At 40.6% G+C, this 14,993-nt stretch overlaps 1 protein-coding gene across 1 annotated transcript in view; it reads left to right on the forward strand.

Annotated features, from left to right (window-relative positions):
* Positions 1-14,993, forward strand: part of nf1a (neurofibromin 1a) — a 161,692-nt gene that overhangs the window by 17,428 nt on the left and 129,271 nt on the right. The window contains 9 exon segments of the mRNA XM_051958253.1: positions 4,950-5,140; positions 7,020-7,126; positions 7,356-7,423; positions 7,534-7,609; positions 11,832-11,988; positions 12,415-12,589; positions 13,319-13,447; positions 13,568-13,642; positions 13,740-13,871. Coding sequence (XP_051814213.1) covers positions 4,950-5,140; positions 7,020-7,126; positions 7,356-7,423; positions 7,534-7,609; positions 11,832-11,988; positions 12,415-12,589; positions 13,319-13,447; positions 13,568-13,642; positions 13,740-13,871 — 1,110 coding nt within the window.

The following is a 14,993-nucleotide window of genomic DNA, read 5'->3' on the forward strand; positions in this document are numbered from 1 at the left end:
TTTCAAGTATAATGTCAAACAGAAATACAATTATTAATATATTTACTATTTTTGCTATGATGCCAATTAATACTATTTGTCAAAGTAATAGTGTTATCATTATTACCTGTAAAATGGAGTTGTTTTCCCATGGCTAGCGATTGCAACTGTATTGCACCCTGTGAAGACATGACAGGAGAGCAGGTAGCGCTTCTGTCTTTCAGAGAGAGCTTCATCTCCTGTGCTTGTGAATCCTGTTGAGAAAGACACAAGCAACTCCTTGCTACGATTGTTGTCGAATGGCTTGTTCTCCTCAAACCATTTCAAGGAAAGTTCAACTGCCTCTGCATCTTGCTTCATGAATTTTTTTTTTTTAAATTTTAAATTGGTTGATGCTAGAGGTACGGACCCGTACCCCTAGCATCTGTACTAGAGGTACGGACGTGTTAAGGTCACTGAAGAGCTGGCGATGGTTAACTACTATTTGCTGCACATTACAGGCAGTTTATATGAATGACTTTGACGGCGAACAATGTATAATTTAACTAAAAATACACCGTCTCCTCTCACACTTTACGTAGACAATGTAGTTTTTACTCTTTTAGACGCCGTGTCTAAATTGTTTGAAGTCCAGTTCCTATTAATTAGTTTACCGCGTTCAGTGGTGGAAGCGGCTGACGAACTCCATTGCAAATGTTCCCATTTAATTTCGGACGCTAATTTACAAGATAAAATTAAGGATGTCGAATATGAAACAAACACTCGTGAATGGTGAGGAGCAGCTCTTTAATTCGGCATGAATTAAAAAAACCCACAAACTCAATTTACTGTGATATTGTGAGATTTGTTTGTGGTGATGTAAATTAGCCATTCAACAGAGTCCGCTAACATTAAAGTGACTGTGACAGGGTCTGTGTTGACAGACGCAGAAAATACGTCAGGGTTTTGTTTAGGTTGTTAATATGTAATAGTCTGTCGCTACTTTTGAAGGTAAAAAATACTTATAGTTTGCTGGCTGTTAGTTCCGCCATTCATTCCGCAGATTCACCTCGAATCACGGAAGCGCCTTCATCAGTGTTGCCAGCTCATTAATATTTATGTCCGTCGGATTACCAGCCAATCACGAAGCGCGTTCATCAGCCGCCTCATTAATATTTATGTACGGCTCATTAATATTTATGTTAAGGGAAAGTGCCGTATCCGTAGGCCATAGGCTACGGGTACGTAGGCAAAGTTTTGAGTTCCTTCATGAGTTGACAGTGCAGCCGTGCGCCCTTGATGATGGCCTGCAGCGGCGAAGATGTGAAACATCTTGGCAAGAACGCAGGACAGATGCCCGTTGTGGTCTGCAAGTCGCTCGGTTCTGGGTTAGAGTTGCCTGCTTTATGATATCCACAGCTTTCAGCCAAAATGAAAGATCAAAGATCTTTGACAGTGGTAAAGATGGTGTTGAGGTCATTGGGTCACCTTCAATAACTGTGTGCTCTGCTTTGCATCATATGCATGGATTCTCTTCAGCCATTCCAGATGATAAATATGAGATACATTTAGATATTTTTTTACCACAAAGGAGTGTATGTGGTGAAATATAAATGCCAACAATCAAACCAGAATCATGAAAAAAAAAACTAATTTGCCCCCTCCTAAGTTAGTTTAGGCCGATTTCAAAAAATCGCTTTTTGGACAATCATTTGTTGGTACCCAAACTTGAGCAGATTTTTTTCAGAGTTTCACATGGGAATTGAATTTCAACATTTTAAAACATATTATTACACATCTTTACAAACATATTGGTGAAGAAATTGCTTGGTAACGATTTAGTTGGCAGATATTCAGATGTTTCCCTTGCTATATGCAGAAGTGCTGAAGATTCAATAAATGCTGTGTTCAAGTCAGGGCTGGGCGATAAATCGAATTAATTCAATTAATTCACATTTTTAAAACCCGACAATTTGAAAATTTGCGAAATCGTAAAATCGAGGCGAGCTTAAATATATAACAATACAGATTCTTCTTCTGCCTTTCACGACTTGTGCACTGGCGTTTGCTTCCGCCTCTCATCTCCTTCCGCCAAAACACTCTCACCCTCACCCCCGTCATGGCAGACAGAACAGCAGATGAAGAGTTGATCGCGAGAAAAGGGCCTCATGTTACATGGATTATATGGAAGTGGTTCGGCTTGTACAAGACTGACACAGAGCAAACTACAGTCATGTACAAGGTTTGCAAAAGTACTGTGAAAACGAAGAGTAGCAGCACAACTAACCTCTTTCAGCACCTCTGGCAGAGGCATCCTAAAGAATGGGAAAAGTGCCCGCAGCTACGGGAGTGCAGCATAGGATCAATACGGGACGCTATAATTAATAGTCAAATTATTTTAAGGAACGGGTCGCAACACTATGCCGCACTCCCGCAGCTGCGGGCACTTTTCCCGTATTGATTCAATACGGGACGCTAATTGTTCCATATTTTCATAAATGTCCCATACACGTCTGTCACACACGCATCAAAACTGCATAATAAACAAAATAAAACACAGGAAATATTAAGGGCAGCCAGTTTCATCTTCCTTAGACCTATGTAGCGTGGACCCGATGCGAGGTCCAGGAGGTCTGTTTGCCGGTTCTGCCGTGGGTTTCCTGGTTACAGACGCTGCTGCTCCCGCCGCGTGTTTAATAATTTCTACACCCGGAAGTCCACCACGTCCGAAGAAGCAAAAACGTTTTCAAAAGCACAGGCGTGAGTGGGAAGACGGGAAGACTGGAACCCTGGCAAAATAGGTAAAGGGAGACTGTGGTTTCTGTTGCTCATAGACTAGCTGAAGTAAGGCAGCATCAGGAGACCAACATGTAAGAAACATGAGAACAGAGAGAACCCAACCAGCAGGTCACAGTTTATCATCATCTAATCATCTCCTGAAGTCCCTTTGGTAAGAGACATCAGTACATGGTTGTGAATTTACCAGAGGATGATTATAGTCAGACTAATGTGGCCGTAGACTCTACAGTATTTTAGTGGCTCAATAAATGCCAAAGTTGTTTAATAGTATTTTAAATGCTTTTTATTTATTTTTTAAATATCATTTATTTAATAGCCTGTATGTGATCAATAAATGGCCTTTGCTTATCTAAAGAAAAACTGTACTAAATAATAATTTAGTACTAACGGTACTAAATAAATAAATCAGTAAATACATTCATACACACACAAATAAGTTAATACATTCATTGTGTTAAGAAAAGATTTACATGTCAAAAATATCTGTAGAGAATTTCTTTGTACAGTATTCTGCATTCAGTTGTTTTTGCAGAATCCAGTATTGCACACTGGTTGGCCATTAAATTTTATTAGTATGGTTTCACTGTTTAAAATGATGCCACATCTTTTTAGACAGAACCTGTGATCATAAAACAATACAAAACTCTTAGTTTTGTGTTAATAAAGCACCTAAAGCTTTAAGTATGACTAAATGCTTTTTTCAAAATTAAATAAACCACTCCTTGGGTGGTTGTGGCCCCGCGTTTGGTAAAGTTGGAAAGATATTCACAGATTCAGAGTTCCAGCATCAATAACTCATTATTAGATATAGGTTGTCAAAACAAACGATGCCTCTTTCCCATCGTTGTAAGGCACATGTTGTGCTACAAGCCCAGTTTTATCAAAAGTAGCTGTCTTTCAAGTTGCAGAAATAATATTGGTGTCTATGAGCAGCCGGCTGTGAACAGGGACCGCCTGCAAATTGCAAAACTGCTGCAACAGCGAAGAGAGACACAAATATTCAATAACCTCACTCTGATACACTGTAGTGTCAAGAGTCACTGCCGGAAGTCTGAATCTGTTAATGTCTTTTCAGTTTTACTGAACTCTGGCCCCGAGGAGTCGTGGTGGGTGTCCTTTATTTTCGTTTCTGAAAGGTGGCAACCCTATGGCTAGCACTAGCCATAGCAAACAGACCGCAAAGAAACAACAAAAATCGATTAAAATCGTAATCGAGATTTTATTTTTTGGCCATATCGCCCAGCCGTAGTTCAAGCTGTACATTTTTTAACTTGTTTAACTTGTTTGTAGTTCTTGAAGTTTTGTCTGTTTAAGCAATGATTTTGTAACACCTGAAATAAAGGTACTGTTGCAAAAAGCTAAGTAATGTACGTGTTGTTGCTTGGTTAACCCCCTTGATGCCTATTTTCACAAATTCGCAAGAAACCACTTTCATTCAGACTGCAGCTGAGATAGCGTATCCATTCCTCCAGTACTGGTTTGTGAATGTACCTCAGAACCTTTTGCAAACACTGGTTTCTCATAGGACCGATCAGAGTGGGACCTAATTATTATTTGTATCTGTTGTTATTGTTATTATTATATATCTGTTAGAGCTGGCCCGAATAGCAGTTTCTCGGCTCCGTAGTCACGACCGAATATTCGGGTCCAGCCCTAATATCTGTTCTATGTGTAATACAAATTGACCATCTCCACTTATTTTAGCATCAGCTAGAATGCAAAAACACACAAAAAAGTGTTTTTTATTTAATTGTAAATAAATTCAGGCGTCAAGGGTTTAATGGGGCTGTGCGAAATCAGAATGTTCCCAGTCGAGTCCGAGTCACTAGTTCCAGGTTTCTTTTACCAGATTTTTTTCCAGGATACTCTTTCAGTAATGTATTTTCCTTTAATACACCACATCATGTCATTCGGTATAGGCCGAAACAACCTGATACATTCAAGTCCTAAAGCAGCTACATGGGTCTCATGTTTGAGGTTGTTGTGTTATGGTTTGTTGTACACCAACATGGTGCATGTGTCAGATTGGTTCAATAAGCTGTTCAATAACAATACTGCCATCATGGTTTGACTGGTTTCTTTGGATGTTAACCCAAAGCCCATTCTCACTTTCAACATGCATGATCAAATGAAAGAGAAACAGATCAAGCCCTTGTTGCTTACCATCTTCCTCTCTGTCCTCCCCTCTTCAGCAATCTAAGGACTGCTTGCGTCTGGATGAGACCATGCTGGTAAAACAGCTACTGCCAGAGATATGTCATTTCATCCACACGTACCGCGAGGGCCACCAGCACGCCGCTGAGCTCCGGGCCTCGGCCTCAGCTGTCCTCTTCTCTCTTAGCTGCAACAACTTCAATGCTGTCTTCAGCCGTATTTCCACCAGGTAGCTTCTTTACCCTATATGTTGCTGAGTCACACTGCTGCTAAAACTACAGCTTAAATGTATCAAATTTGATTCCCCTATTTATTCATTGATCAGCCACAACATTAATTCCACATACTCTAATGTTGTGTAGATCTCTCTTGTACCACGAAAACAGCTCTGGTTTCCTCTGGTATCAGGCAACAGATTCTTTCTGAAATTTGTCAGGTGGGGCTCCATTCATCTGACCTGTTATTCTCAGCACATCCCACAGATGCTCAATTGGTTTGAGGTTTGGGCAGTTTTGAGATCTCGTCAACACTGATTGACCTCCAAATTCTTTGTAATATTGCTGAAAACATTACTAACAATTTTTGTAGACTGGCAGGAAGCATCATCTTTCCGAAAGAGGCCCCTGCCATCAGGGAATACTGTTGCTATAAAGTCCCGCTCAGGCGGCGGTCGACCCTCTGGACGACACGGTCATTTCTCCAAGCCAACGCCGTCTGTCCGTTCACACCCCCCCACCCCACCCCCCAGCACAGCCACGCTTCGCGGCCCCCGGTCCCGGCCGGGCGCCGCCACGCAGCTCTACGCTCGGGCGTGCGCCGCACGCTCGTCCCGTCTGGGCTACCTGGTTGATCCTGCCAGTTGCATATGCTTGTCTCAAAGATTAAGCCATGCAAGTCCAAGTACACACGGCCGGTACAGTGAAACTGCGAATGGCTCATTAAATCAGTTATGGTAAAGTCCAGTGTATGTTTTCTTTTTCCCTACATTTTTTTTTCAAGCTTAAAAAGATCCCCTTTATCACAATGCAAGCTCAGAGGTCTTTTCCTCTGCAACATTGTATAGGTGGGTGTTACAGTAACATCCCCTTGAATGCCATTTTTGCTTCACATTTTTTTTGCATTGTTCTCCTACCCTTTCACTATCAGTGTGTTACTGTTTTCAAAATGTCCTTTGCTACAAGAAGTAACAGCAGCAGCCTCCAACTGTCAATGCTGAGTACTTAGATTATGCAGTAAGGCAGGTCTGCCTTTTTTGTCCACGTGAATTAGTTATTTTTGGGTGCTTTTTTGCTTGCAAATGTTCCACGAGCACATTACCTGGTCACTGTTTTGCAGCAGTATAAACTGTAGCATTTTCCCCCTGTAGCAGAATATCAATGAAGTGCAGCCAGATCCTGGCACTGACTCAGTGCTTTGGAGATGCACTATATTGCCAAAAGTATCATCTAGGTTCTCAGTCATTCAGGTTATGGTAATCCTGGGAGCGGAAAGATGCTTCTCGGATGAGAGGTGAAACATCTTCAAGAACCTTAATGAGAAGTCCAGTTGCTTTTTACTGAAGCTCCTTGGATCTTGAAAACCATTTCAAATGTATTGTTTCTGCTTTTGAAAGCAACAAGCGAAGAAGGATCTCCGAGGAGCTATGAACAAGGATACAAAAGACTTGCTCCTAGTTTGGATTTTGTGGTTTGATTTGAGTAATCTTACGATCAGGGAATGGAGAGTTTATATTCTAACTGTTGTGAAGCATATCTGGTCTCAATATAATTATTAAATAGAGTTTTAATGAATGTGCAGGTGCTTGGAAGCACAGACAAAACCCATATTTTATGGTAATTTTCACTCTGTAAAAATATTTGATATTTGTGAGTTGTTTTTAGACATTTAAGAATATGCTTTTAATGATATTAACAATTTGAATGATAGCTGCAAGTACTATGGGAGCGTATGTTCAGCGTGAGCTGGTTGATGCTGAAAATAAATCATATGATCTACAAAATCATTTTAATTTCCAGGTGAAGGATAAAAAATTTCTTGATTTTTATGTCTTGATGTGTTTGACTGCATCTACAATGGCAGATTTCACATTTGTCTATGTGTCTCCCCAGACTACAGGAGTTGACTGTGTGTTCAGAAGACAACGTGGATGTTCATGACATAGAGCTGATGCAATACATCAATGTAGACTGCTCCAAGCTGAAGAGACTGCTACAAGGTCTGCTTTTAATGTTCTTACAGGTTTACATTAACAAGTTCTAGTTTATGAATGCCCTGTGAGCAGACCAAGACATTGTTAGACATGTTAAACAACTGAGTCATGACTTCTTGATACAGAGAGTTACTGATGTAGAAATGATAAAATTGAGAGAGAAAATTTGACCAGTTTTTGTGATTAATGTGCAAAGTCTGTTGTTTTTTCTATAACGCTGTTCATTTGCTTTCAGAAACTGTATTGAAATTTAGAGCTCTTAAAAAGCCTGCCCAGCTGGCAGTCATTAACAGTTTAGAGAAGGTACGTTTTCTTCCAGCCATTTCCAATACCAGAGTAATGCTTAATGTCTGAATGGCTCTAACAAAATGTTTAATGAATTACTGAAATATTACACTGTTGTCTCACTACAGGCGTTTTGGAACTGGGTGGAGAATTACCCAGATGAGTTCACTATGCTGTACCAGCGACCACAGGCAGATATGGCAGGTATGAATGGATTCAAGCTACTCAACTGAACTTTAATTTGTTTTTCTTTTTTCTCTTCTTCAGGCTCTGATCTTCAATACATTCAATTTATAAAATAAAGTAATGGATACTACATTGAATGTGCCAAGTCTCAGCTTTTGTCGAGCAGGCTTACATGAATATTCATGGCATAATATAGTGTCCAAATGTGAAAGATTCAAAAATAATTAATGTCTGTGGGACAGCTGTATGCTGTTTCAATGTTACTTAATCCATGCAAGCTCACAAACAGCTCAGAATTGATTGAGAACCACCATTTACGTTAAGTGTCAAGACAAGGAGCAATGAAGTGACAATGCCACTAAAGAAGTTAATGAGGCTTGAAACATGTTTTCTTGTAAAAGATCAAGAGAAGGTTTCATGAACTGAAACTGCAATGCCCTGGTAAGCCTGAAAAAAATAATGGTTATTGTAAAATCATAGAAAAGCTGGTAGAGTAGAGAAACAACTCTGAACTGATGAAACAAAAAATAACCTGTGAATATGATGGAAAGAGGAAAGTGTGGAGAAAAAATTAAAGAGATTGAGTGTGACACTGAGTCAAAGCACCACCATCTGTCAAACATAGTATTAATTCTGTTATGGCTTTGGTATGTATGGATGACACTGGAACTGGAACACTGACAGCTAGTGATTTCATTGCTGATGGAAACAGACTGATAAATTTAGCGGTTTATAGGAGCATCCTGTGCGCTCACATTCAGACAAATGCTTCAAAACCTATTGGACCATATTCTTTCATGTAGCAGGACAATTCAAAATGTGAAACTAAAATATTAAAAGAACTTTATATGATGAAGAGGTTGGACGTGTCAGTCATCTGTTCTAAAACAGACTGAACAACAGTCTGCGTGCTCAACACCGACTAGACTAAAGTTAGAGAGACCCACAGAAAGCAAGAGCAAAAGGACCCTGCACTCAGGGTCTGAAGCACCACCAGGACAAGATACTAAAGCCCCTTACACACATGCACTCCATTTTGTTAATCAGACAGCAACTGAATGTGTTGGCTGAAAGGCGAAATGTGCTCCCTGGGCATTTTTCTGTAGCAGTCCCACTTGTAGTCTTACTAGGTCAGACCTAGTAGCATTTCTGAACCACTTTCAACATGTCACAAGTCTGAACTACATCACATTACCAGATAGGAATCTGGTAAAGTTAACATACAAGCCATGGTACCTTGACTTCTGCCAAGTGACATAGAGAAGGGCTTTTCACATTTCAGCATCAATATTCATCTAAAAACATCACAGATAGAAAACAACTTACTTTGCTCAAAATCACAATACACCTTTCTAATTCACTTTGCTCTAGAATTTTGAATCTACTCATCTGCAAACTTTCCTACAATGAATGTAGACACTACCCATTTAGATGAATGATTAATTAAGCCTCTTTGAGACACTGGACATAGACCATTGCTGTCTTTTTCAGTCTGTTAAAGTTTGAGTCAGCATTCCAGTCATTTCGGGGTAGGTCATTTTTCTCTTAATGCTCCTCATGGTCTCAATCAGACAGACCCATTACAGTGTTGGAGAGCATCATTGTACACATGCAATATTTATCATTAACGTGAGACTAGACAATACACCAAGTGATATATAGTGTGCTATAATACAATAACAGACTAAATCCAAACTGATAGCAGCTGGTTCAAATAACTAACAGCACAGCTTATTTTGGATTTCTTAAACAGTGAAACTGAAAGCTCAGGACTCAACGTAATATAAAGACGGCCACGATTATAACGAAATATTTAACTACAGCTGATAAGCTCAGACTGCGTAACAGCTCACCTGACAGAGTGAAGAAAGCTAAACAGTGTGGCCGCCTGTTAGATCCTGGTCAGTCTTCTTTCTGTGTAAAGGACAATTTATAATTAAAACTAACTAAGGTATGACAGTTGCTCCCGTTGTGTAAAAGAGCAAAGAAACTTCAGAGGATTGGGAAAAAAAACTCAGACTGCATTCATCATTGTTGAGTATCAGTAATTTAAACCTGGTTCCATCGGTTTTCATTTCAGTAAAGCTTTGTTATTATGAGCATTTCATTTTATAGAATAGATCTGAAATCATGGACCAAAATAAGTGAGGAAAGGTGTACTGATTTTGAAACACAAATTCTTTGTGCTATTTTTGGATGAATATTGGTGCTGCAATGTGGAGGTATCTTTCCTGAATCACTTCACACAATTCAGAGCACTGCTACTTGTTGTGTCTATCAGTTAATGTGACGGTTCAGTTCAGACTTGTGCTGTGTTCAAATTGATATGGAAGTGTTAGTCGGTCCAACCTAATGAGATAGACAATGGGACTTTTACAGAAACATGACCAGGGTGTACATTCAAACAGGAAGCTGACACTTCAAATTGTCTTTAACAGGCTTTAATGAATGTAAGCGGGGGGTTTCAAATACAAGATGTTGACAAGAGATGGAGTTGCTTGAAGAATTTTTTTACTCGGAATTTATTAAATACCTGCAGCATCTGGATGCAGATTAGCGTCTCCAAAAGCAACAGAGTTAAATGGGCATAATGCAGATTATTCCTAAAAATAATGGATTAGATTTTATGTATTCCTGGCTTGAAGAGCGTATCAGTCTGAGCCTGAATCTAATGACAGGTCACACAGTGGACTTTTCTTTACATCAGAGAGATCAGCTATGACACAGGTTACTCCCAACTGAGTTTAATAAAAAATCTGCTGCATCAAATTCATGTGAGCAACTCGAGATCTAGATCTTGTGTGCATTTACTCACGGAGCAACAGCAATTGGTTCAGATTGTTCATTATCTCCGACATGGACATATGATCGAACAGGATCCAATGACAAGTCGCACTGTGTGCTTCTCTTCCTCTCAGATAGGTGATCTGTGACATGCAGAGTGAAAGTTTGTCAGCTGCAGTTAGATTCTGTTACATAGCGGCTGTTCTCAGGTTGAGTCCTGAGCTCCATCACAACTTTTGCTATTGTTATCTTACCGTTGGTAAGTAATAGCTAGATTATCACCACACACACACAGAATGTTAAGGAAATTGAGTCCTAACATTTATGTGGATGTTTGACATGTACCACCCACCTGAGCATTGCAGGTCAAGCAACCCCTCAACCTCCCACCCCCATGGCAGCAACAGTCCTTGATCCCAGTTGCCACCCTCAGCAGGACAGTGCACCCCGACAGACCACACAAACTGCTTAGAAGTGACCCGGGAAACACGACAGAGCTAAGCTGTTCACTCGGGCTCTACACTCCCCAGATCCAAATATTATTGAGAATCTGTGGGATCTGTGGGTCCAGGATAAGCCTGATCTAGATAGGTCCCACCATGAAACCCACAGGACCCACAGAATTCACTGACACCATCCCAGTGCCACAGGACATCCCCAGAGGACCTGTGTCCATGTCCCACTGGATCAGAGGAGTTTTAGAAGCATAAAGGAGACCAACACAATATTAGATAGGTGGTGATAATGTTATGCCTGATCAGTGTACATCACTTGGTGTATTGTCTAATCTTGTTTGAGCGACAAATGATGTGTGTGTTATTGTAGCGAGTATGTGATTACAGCCATGAGCAACAACGAAGGATCAGGCGTAAACTAACCGTGACATCACCCGTTGGTTTCAACGCCAAGAAAATCAAGTCCGGATTTTGCTACTTCCTGGTCGCCGTTTTGGATTTTTTGGAGCCAGTGACGTAAAAAGCGTCATCAAACAGGCTGGACCGGAGAGCAACTTGGGGCAGGATTGGCTTCTGTTGCTGTCTATCAAGTATAGCCACGCCCCCTGGCTCCGCCAACTTTAACGATTTTTTAAAAATTCAGTATTGATTTATTTTAAGACCTGATCTCTCATTTTGACCATGAAAACTAACGGGAAAAAAATCCTGAGCTGTAGAAAATCATTCTATCAAATTTTATTTTTTCCAAAAATGAATTGGGGTCTATGGAGAAAAAGCTTTTTGGAGCCAACCCTAGCGGACGGCGGGATATTGCAAGTTTTTGACACTTCCGGGTTGGCTTCAATTCTGGAGCCAGATGCTACGTCCACTATATATACAGTCTATGCAAGGATAAGTGACTTATTTCTAAGTGACACAGTGACTGTGGTAATGATGTTTTGAATGCTCCATATGAAAGCCTAAAAGCTGAGTTGCTATCATTAACTGTTTGTGTTTTAAAGAAGCTGCAGAGAAATTGTTTGACCTGGTGGACAGCTTTGCAGAGAGTGCCAAGAGGAAAGCAGCTGTGTGGCCACTTCAGATCATCCTTCTCATCCTCTGCCCAGAGATCTTGCACACAATCTCTAAAGATACAGTGGATGACAGCAAGGCCAACAAGGTGAGAGTAACACACACACTATGTTTTTCTATCATTGTGGGGACATACCATTGACTCCCATTCATATCTAACCCCTAACCCTAACCCTATCCTTAACCCTGTCCAAAACAATGCCTAACCCTAAAGAAACACTTTTGCGCTTTTACTTTTTTCAGTAACAACAACATGGCCAAGAAAACACTGTTTAAACTTGTGGGGACCGAAATGAGGTCCGCACAAGTGACATTGTTTTCGGTTTTCCGACAGTTGTGGGGACATTTGGTCCCCACAAGTATAGCCAGCACCTGACCGCACGCACGCACGCACGCACGCACGCACGCACGCACGCACGCACGCACGCACGCACGCACGCACGCACGCACGCACGCAGACAGCTGAACTCAATTCCAACACTAACATGGGGTTGTGTGTTCTGTTGTGTTTGCAGAAACTTTTTTGGATAGTTTACGGAAAGCTTTAGCAGGGCAGGGTAGCAGCAAGCAGCTGACGGAGAGTGCAGCCATCGCCTGTGTCAAGCTTTGTAAAGCCTCTACCTACATCAACTGGGAAGATCACTCCACCATTTTCCTCCTGGTCCAGTCCATCGTCATGGATCTGAAGGTCTGACTAGTTATGAAAACAGACTCTTCTTTTTTATGTTGTTTTACCCCCTCTTTTATATCTGTTTTTGTCACTGTAGCTGGAAAATTCAGTGACTTGTGTAACTGCAGTGAAAAAACGTTTGGGGTCTTTCCTTTGGTGAGATAAATTCTTGAAGGTCAAAGTGCTTAAACAGAAAAGGCTTTTTATGCATGGAAGCTGGAAGTGTTTCTACATACTAGACACAGTTACTCAGTGAAATATATTCTTAAATATAGTTTTGATGTGCTCATTCCAACATTAAAGAACTATTCCATTTGAGTCAGAGATTTTGTTGAAAATGATGAGAAGGTTATGTGTGATGTGTTTTATTGAAATACTCTGTCTTCGAGAGAGAAGATCTCTTATTTATTTTCCTCATCAGTATACTTCTGTTGAAATAGTTGCATTGAGTTCTACCTTTTTTCTTTTTTTTTTTAAATCAATCAGACATCAACAACACTGTCTGCCCAGCCGACCTGCAGTTTGCCCACAGTATGAATCCAGCTTTAGTTTATTCATGCTGCTGGAAAGGCTCTGGAAAATGGTTCAAACATAGGCTGAAAATTTTGTGTATGTACAGTGTTTGTAACTGACCCCCATAAATAGTTTCTCAGTATTCATCTTCATGAAGGTATTGTAGCAAATATGAAGTTTATCTCAAAAGAAATATATTTGTGAAATGACCTGTGACCCTCAATGTCGCATCAGGCTCTACTATTCAACCCAGCAAAGCCTTTCTGGAGGGGGACAGGCAGTCAGAATGCTGACGTGGAGCTCATGATGGACTGCTTTGTCTCCTGTTTCCGTATCAATCCTCACAACAACCAGCACTTTAAGGTGGACTCAAAACAATTGATATTCATTTTTTTGCTTATTGTGTTAATCTTGCTTTGGAGCAGGTACACCACATCCATAGCCCTCAGTAACACTTAAAACTGTTTACTTGTTGCTCTGTAGGTCTGTTTGGCATCCTCTTCACCCTCCACATTTCACTTTGTCTTGGTCAACTCGTTGCACAGAATAATTACCAATGTAAGTCTGCAGAACTTCTTGACACATCAGTGATGATGGAAATCCTTTTTTGTGTTACTTACATTGTCATTCCTTATCCTATGCTGTCTGCTTTCAGTCCCATCTCGACTGGTGGCCTAAGATTGATGCAGTGTACTGCTACTCTGGGGAGCTTCGCTTTATGTTCTCAGACACCCTCAACCGGGTGATCCAAGGTGCCGGCACACATGCTCCGCTACGTATGACACCGGTGAGTGGATGGCAACATGCTACATTGACCTACTACAGTATTTGCCGATCCTTTGTCTCAGTAACAATAACACTGTGTTTACAAGTAATGTAGAGATCAAGGAATACAATGAATTCCAAGAGGTCCAACAACAAACAAGACAGTGACACAATTTGGAAACCATCTACTAATGTTAATAAAACCTTTTTAAAAACATCTTGTAAACATAGTTTGATTGGGAAAAAAAACAAAACAACGGCTGGTCACTAATTTTCAGCTACGTCAATATGTTTCAATATCGTAGCATCCCTCGCTCACATAGCATTCTTTTAAATCTGCTTTCAAATTCTGTTTTGTCCTGAACTAATACGTTCTTTGACTTTATGAATCATCTTTATCATCACACAATAGCAGCATACATACTGTCTCCAAACCAAGAGAAGGGCTGTACAGTTGTGCAGGTTGTGCAGCAGTGGTAACTTCATTAATTATTTACATCTTCTTAGGTGTCATTTTGATAGCCTTATTAACCTGAATGCCTTTCGAAAAGCAAGTAGCTGAGCTGCGCTGCAGATTTATTGTTTTTATTGTTAAGACCTCGAGAATAAAGTAGTGAGGATGAATCCAGTGTTTTTTATTATTATTTATTTAGTCCAAATGTAGTTTCCTCTGGAGAATTACATTTTTTTCAGGTGTATCAAGTGTAAGTGTATTGATCAGAGATCATTTTTGGGGGCTTCTCATTTTTGCCTCTTAACCCTTTGATGCGCAATGTGGGTCAAAAGATACCCATTTTCCATTGGATTTGGGTCACTTTTGACCCATTTTGCACATCAGAGGGTTAAATGCAATGATTTTGTCGGTAGTGGCACTACTGCAAGCATGCACTGATCTAATGACTCAAGTAATTATATAATAAGGCAACAGACAGATAACAAGACAACAGTTTCTTATACCAAGTGTGGTGGACCTGCTCCGGCTCACAGTCGCGCAGTATTGCGGAACTAAAAACAAGTAGGAGTTTCCAGTGAACCCCAGGATGTGATGGCTTGTTTATTCTCCTGCCGGTGTTGTGCCTGCCCGCCGAGATCTGCATGCAGGTCGTGGGAGCGACCTGCATGAAGGTGCCGCTTTTCTATGGCA

The sequence above is a fragment of the Acanthochromis polyacanthus genome, chromosome 13 (genome assembly GCF_021347895.1).
Source record: "Acanthochromis polyacanthus isolate Apoly-LR-REF ecotype Palm Island chromosome 13, KAUST_Apoly_ChrSc, whole genome shotgun sequence".
In the NCBI taxonomy this organism is placed as follows: domain Eukaryota; kingdom Metazoa; phylum Chordata; class Actinopteri; family Pomacentridae; genus Acanthochromis; species Acanthochromis polyacanthus.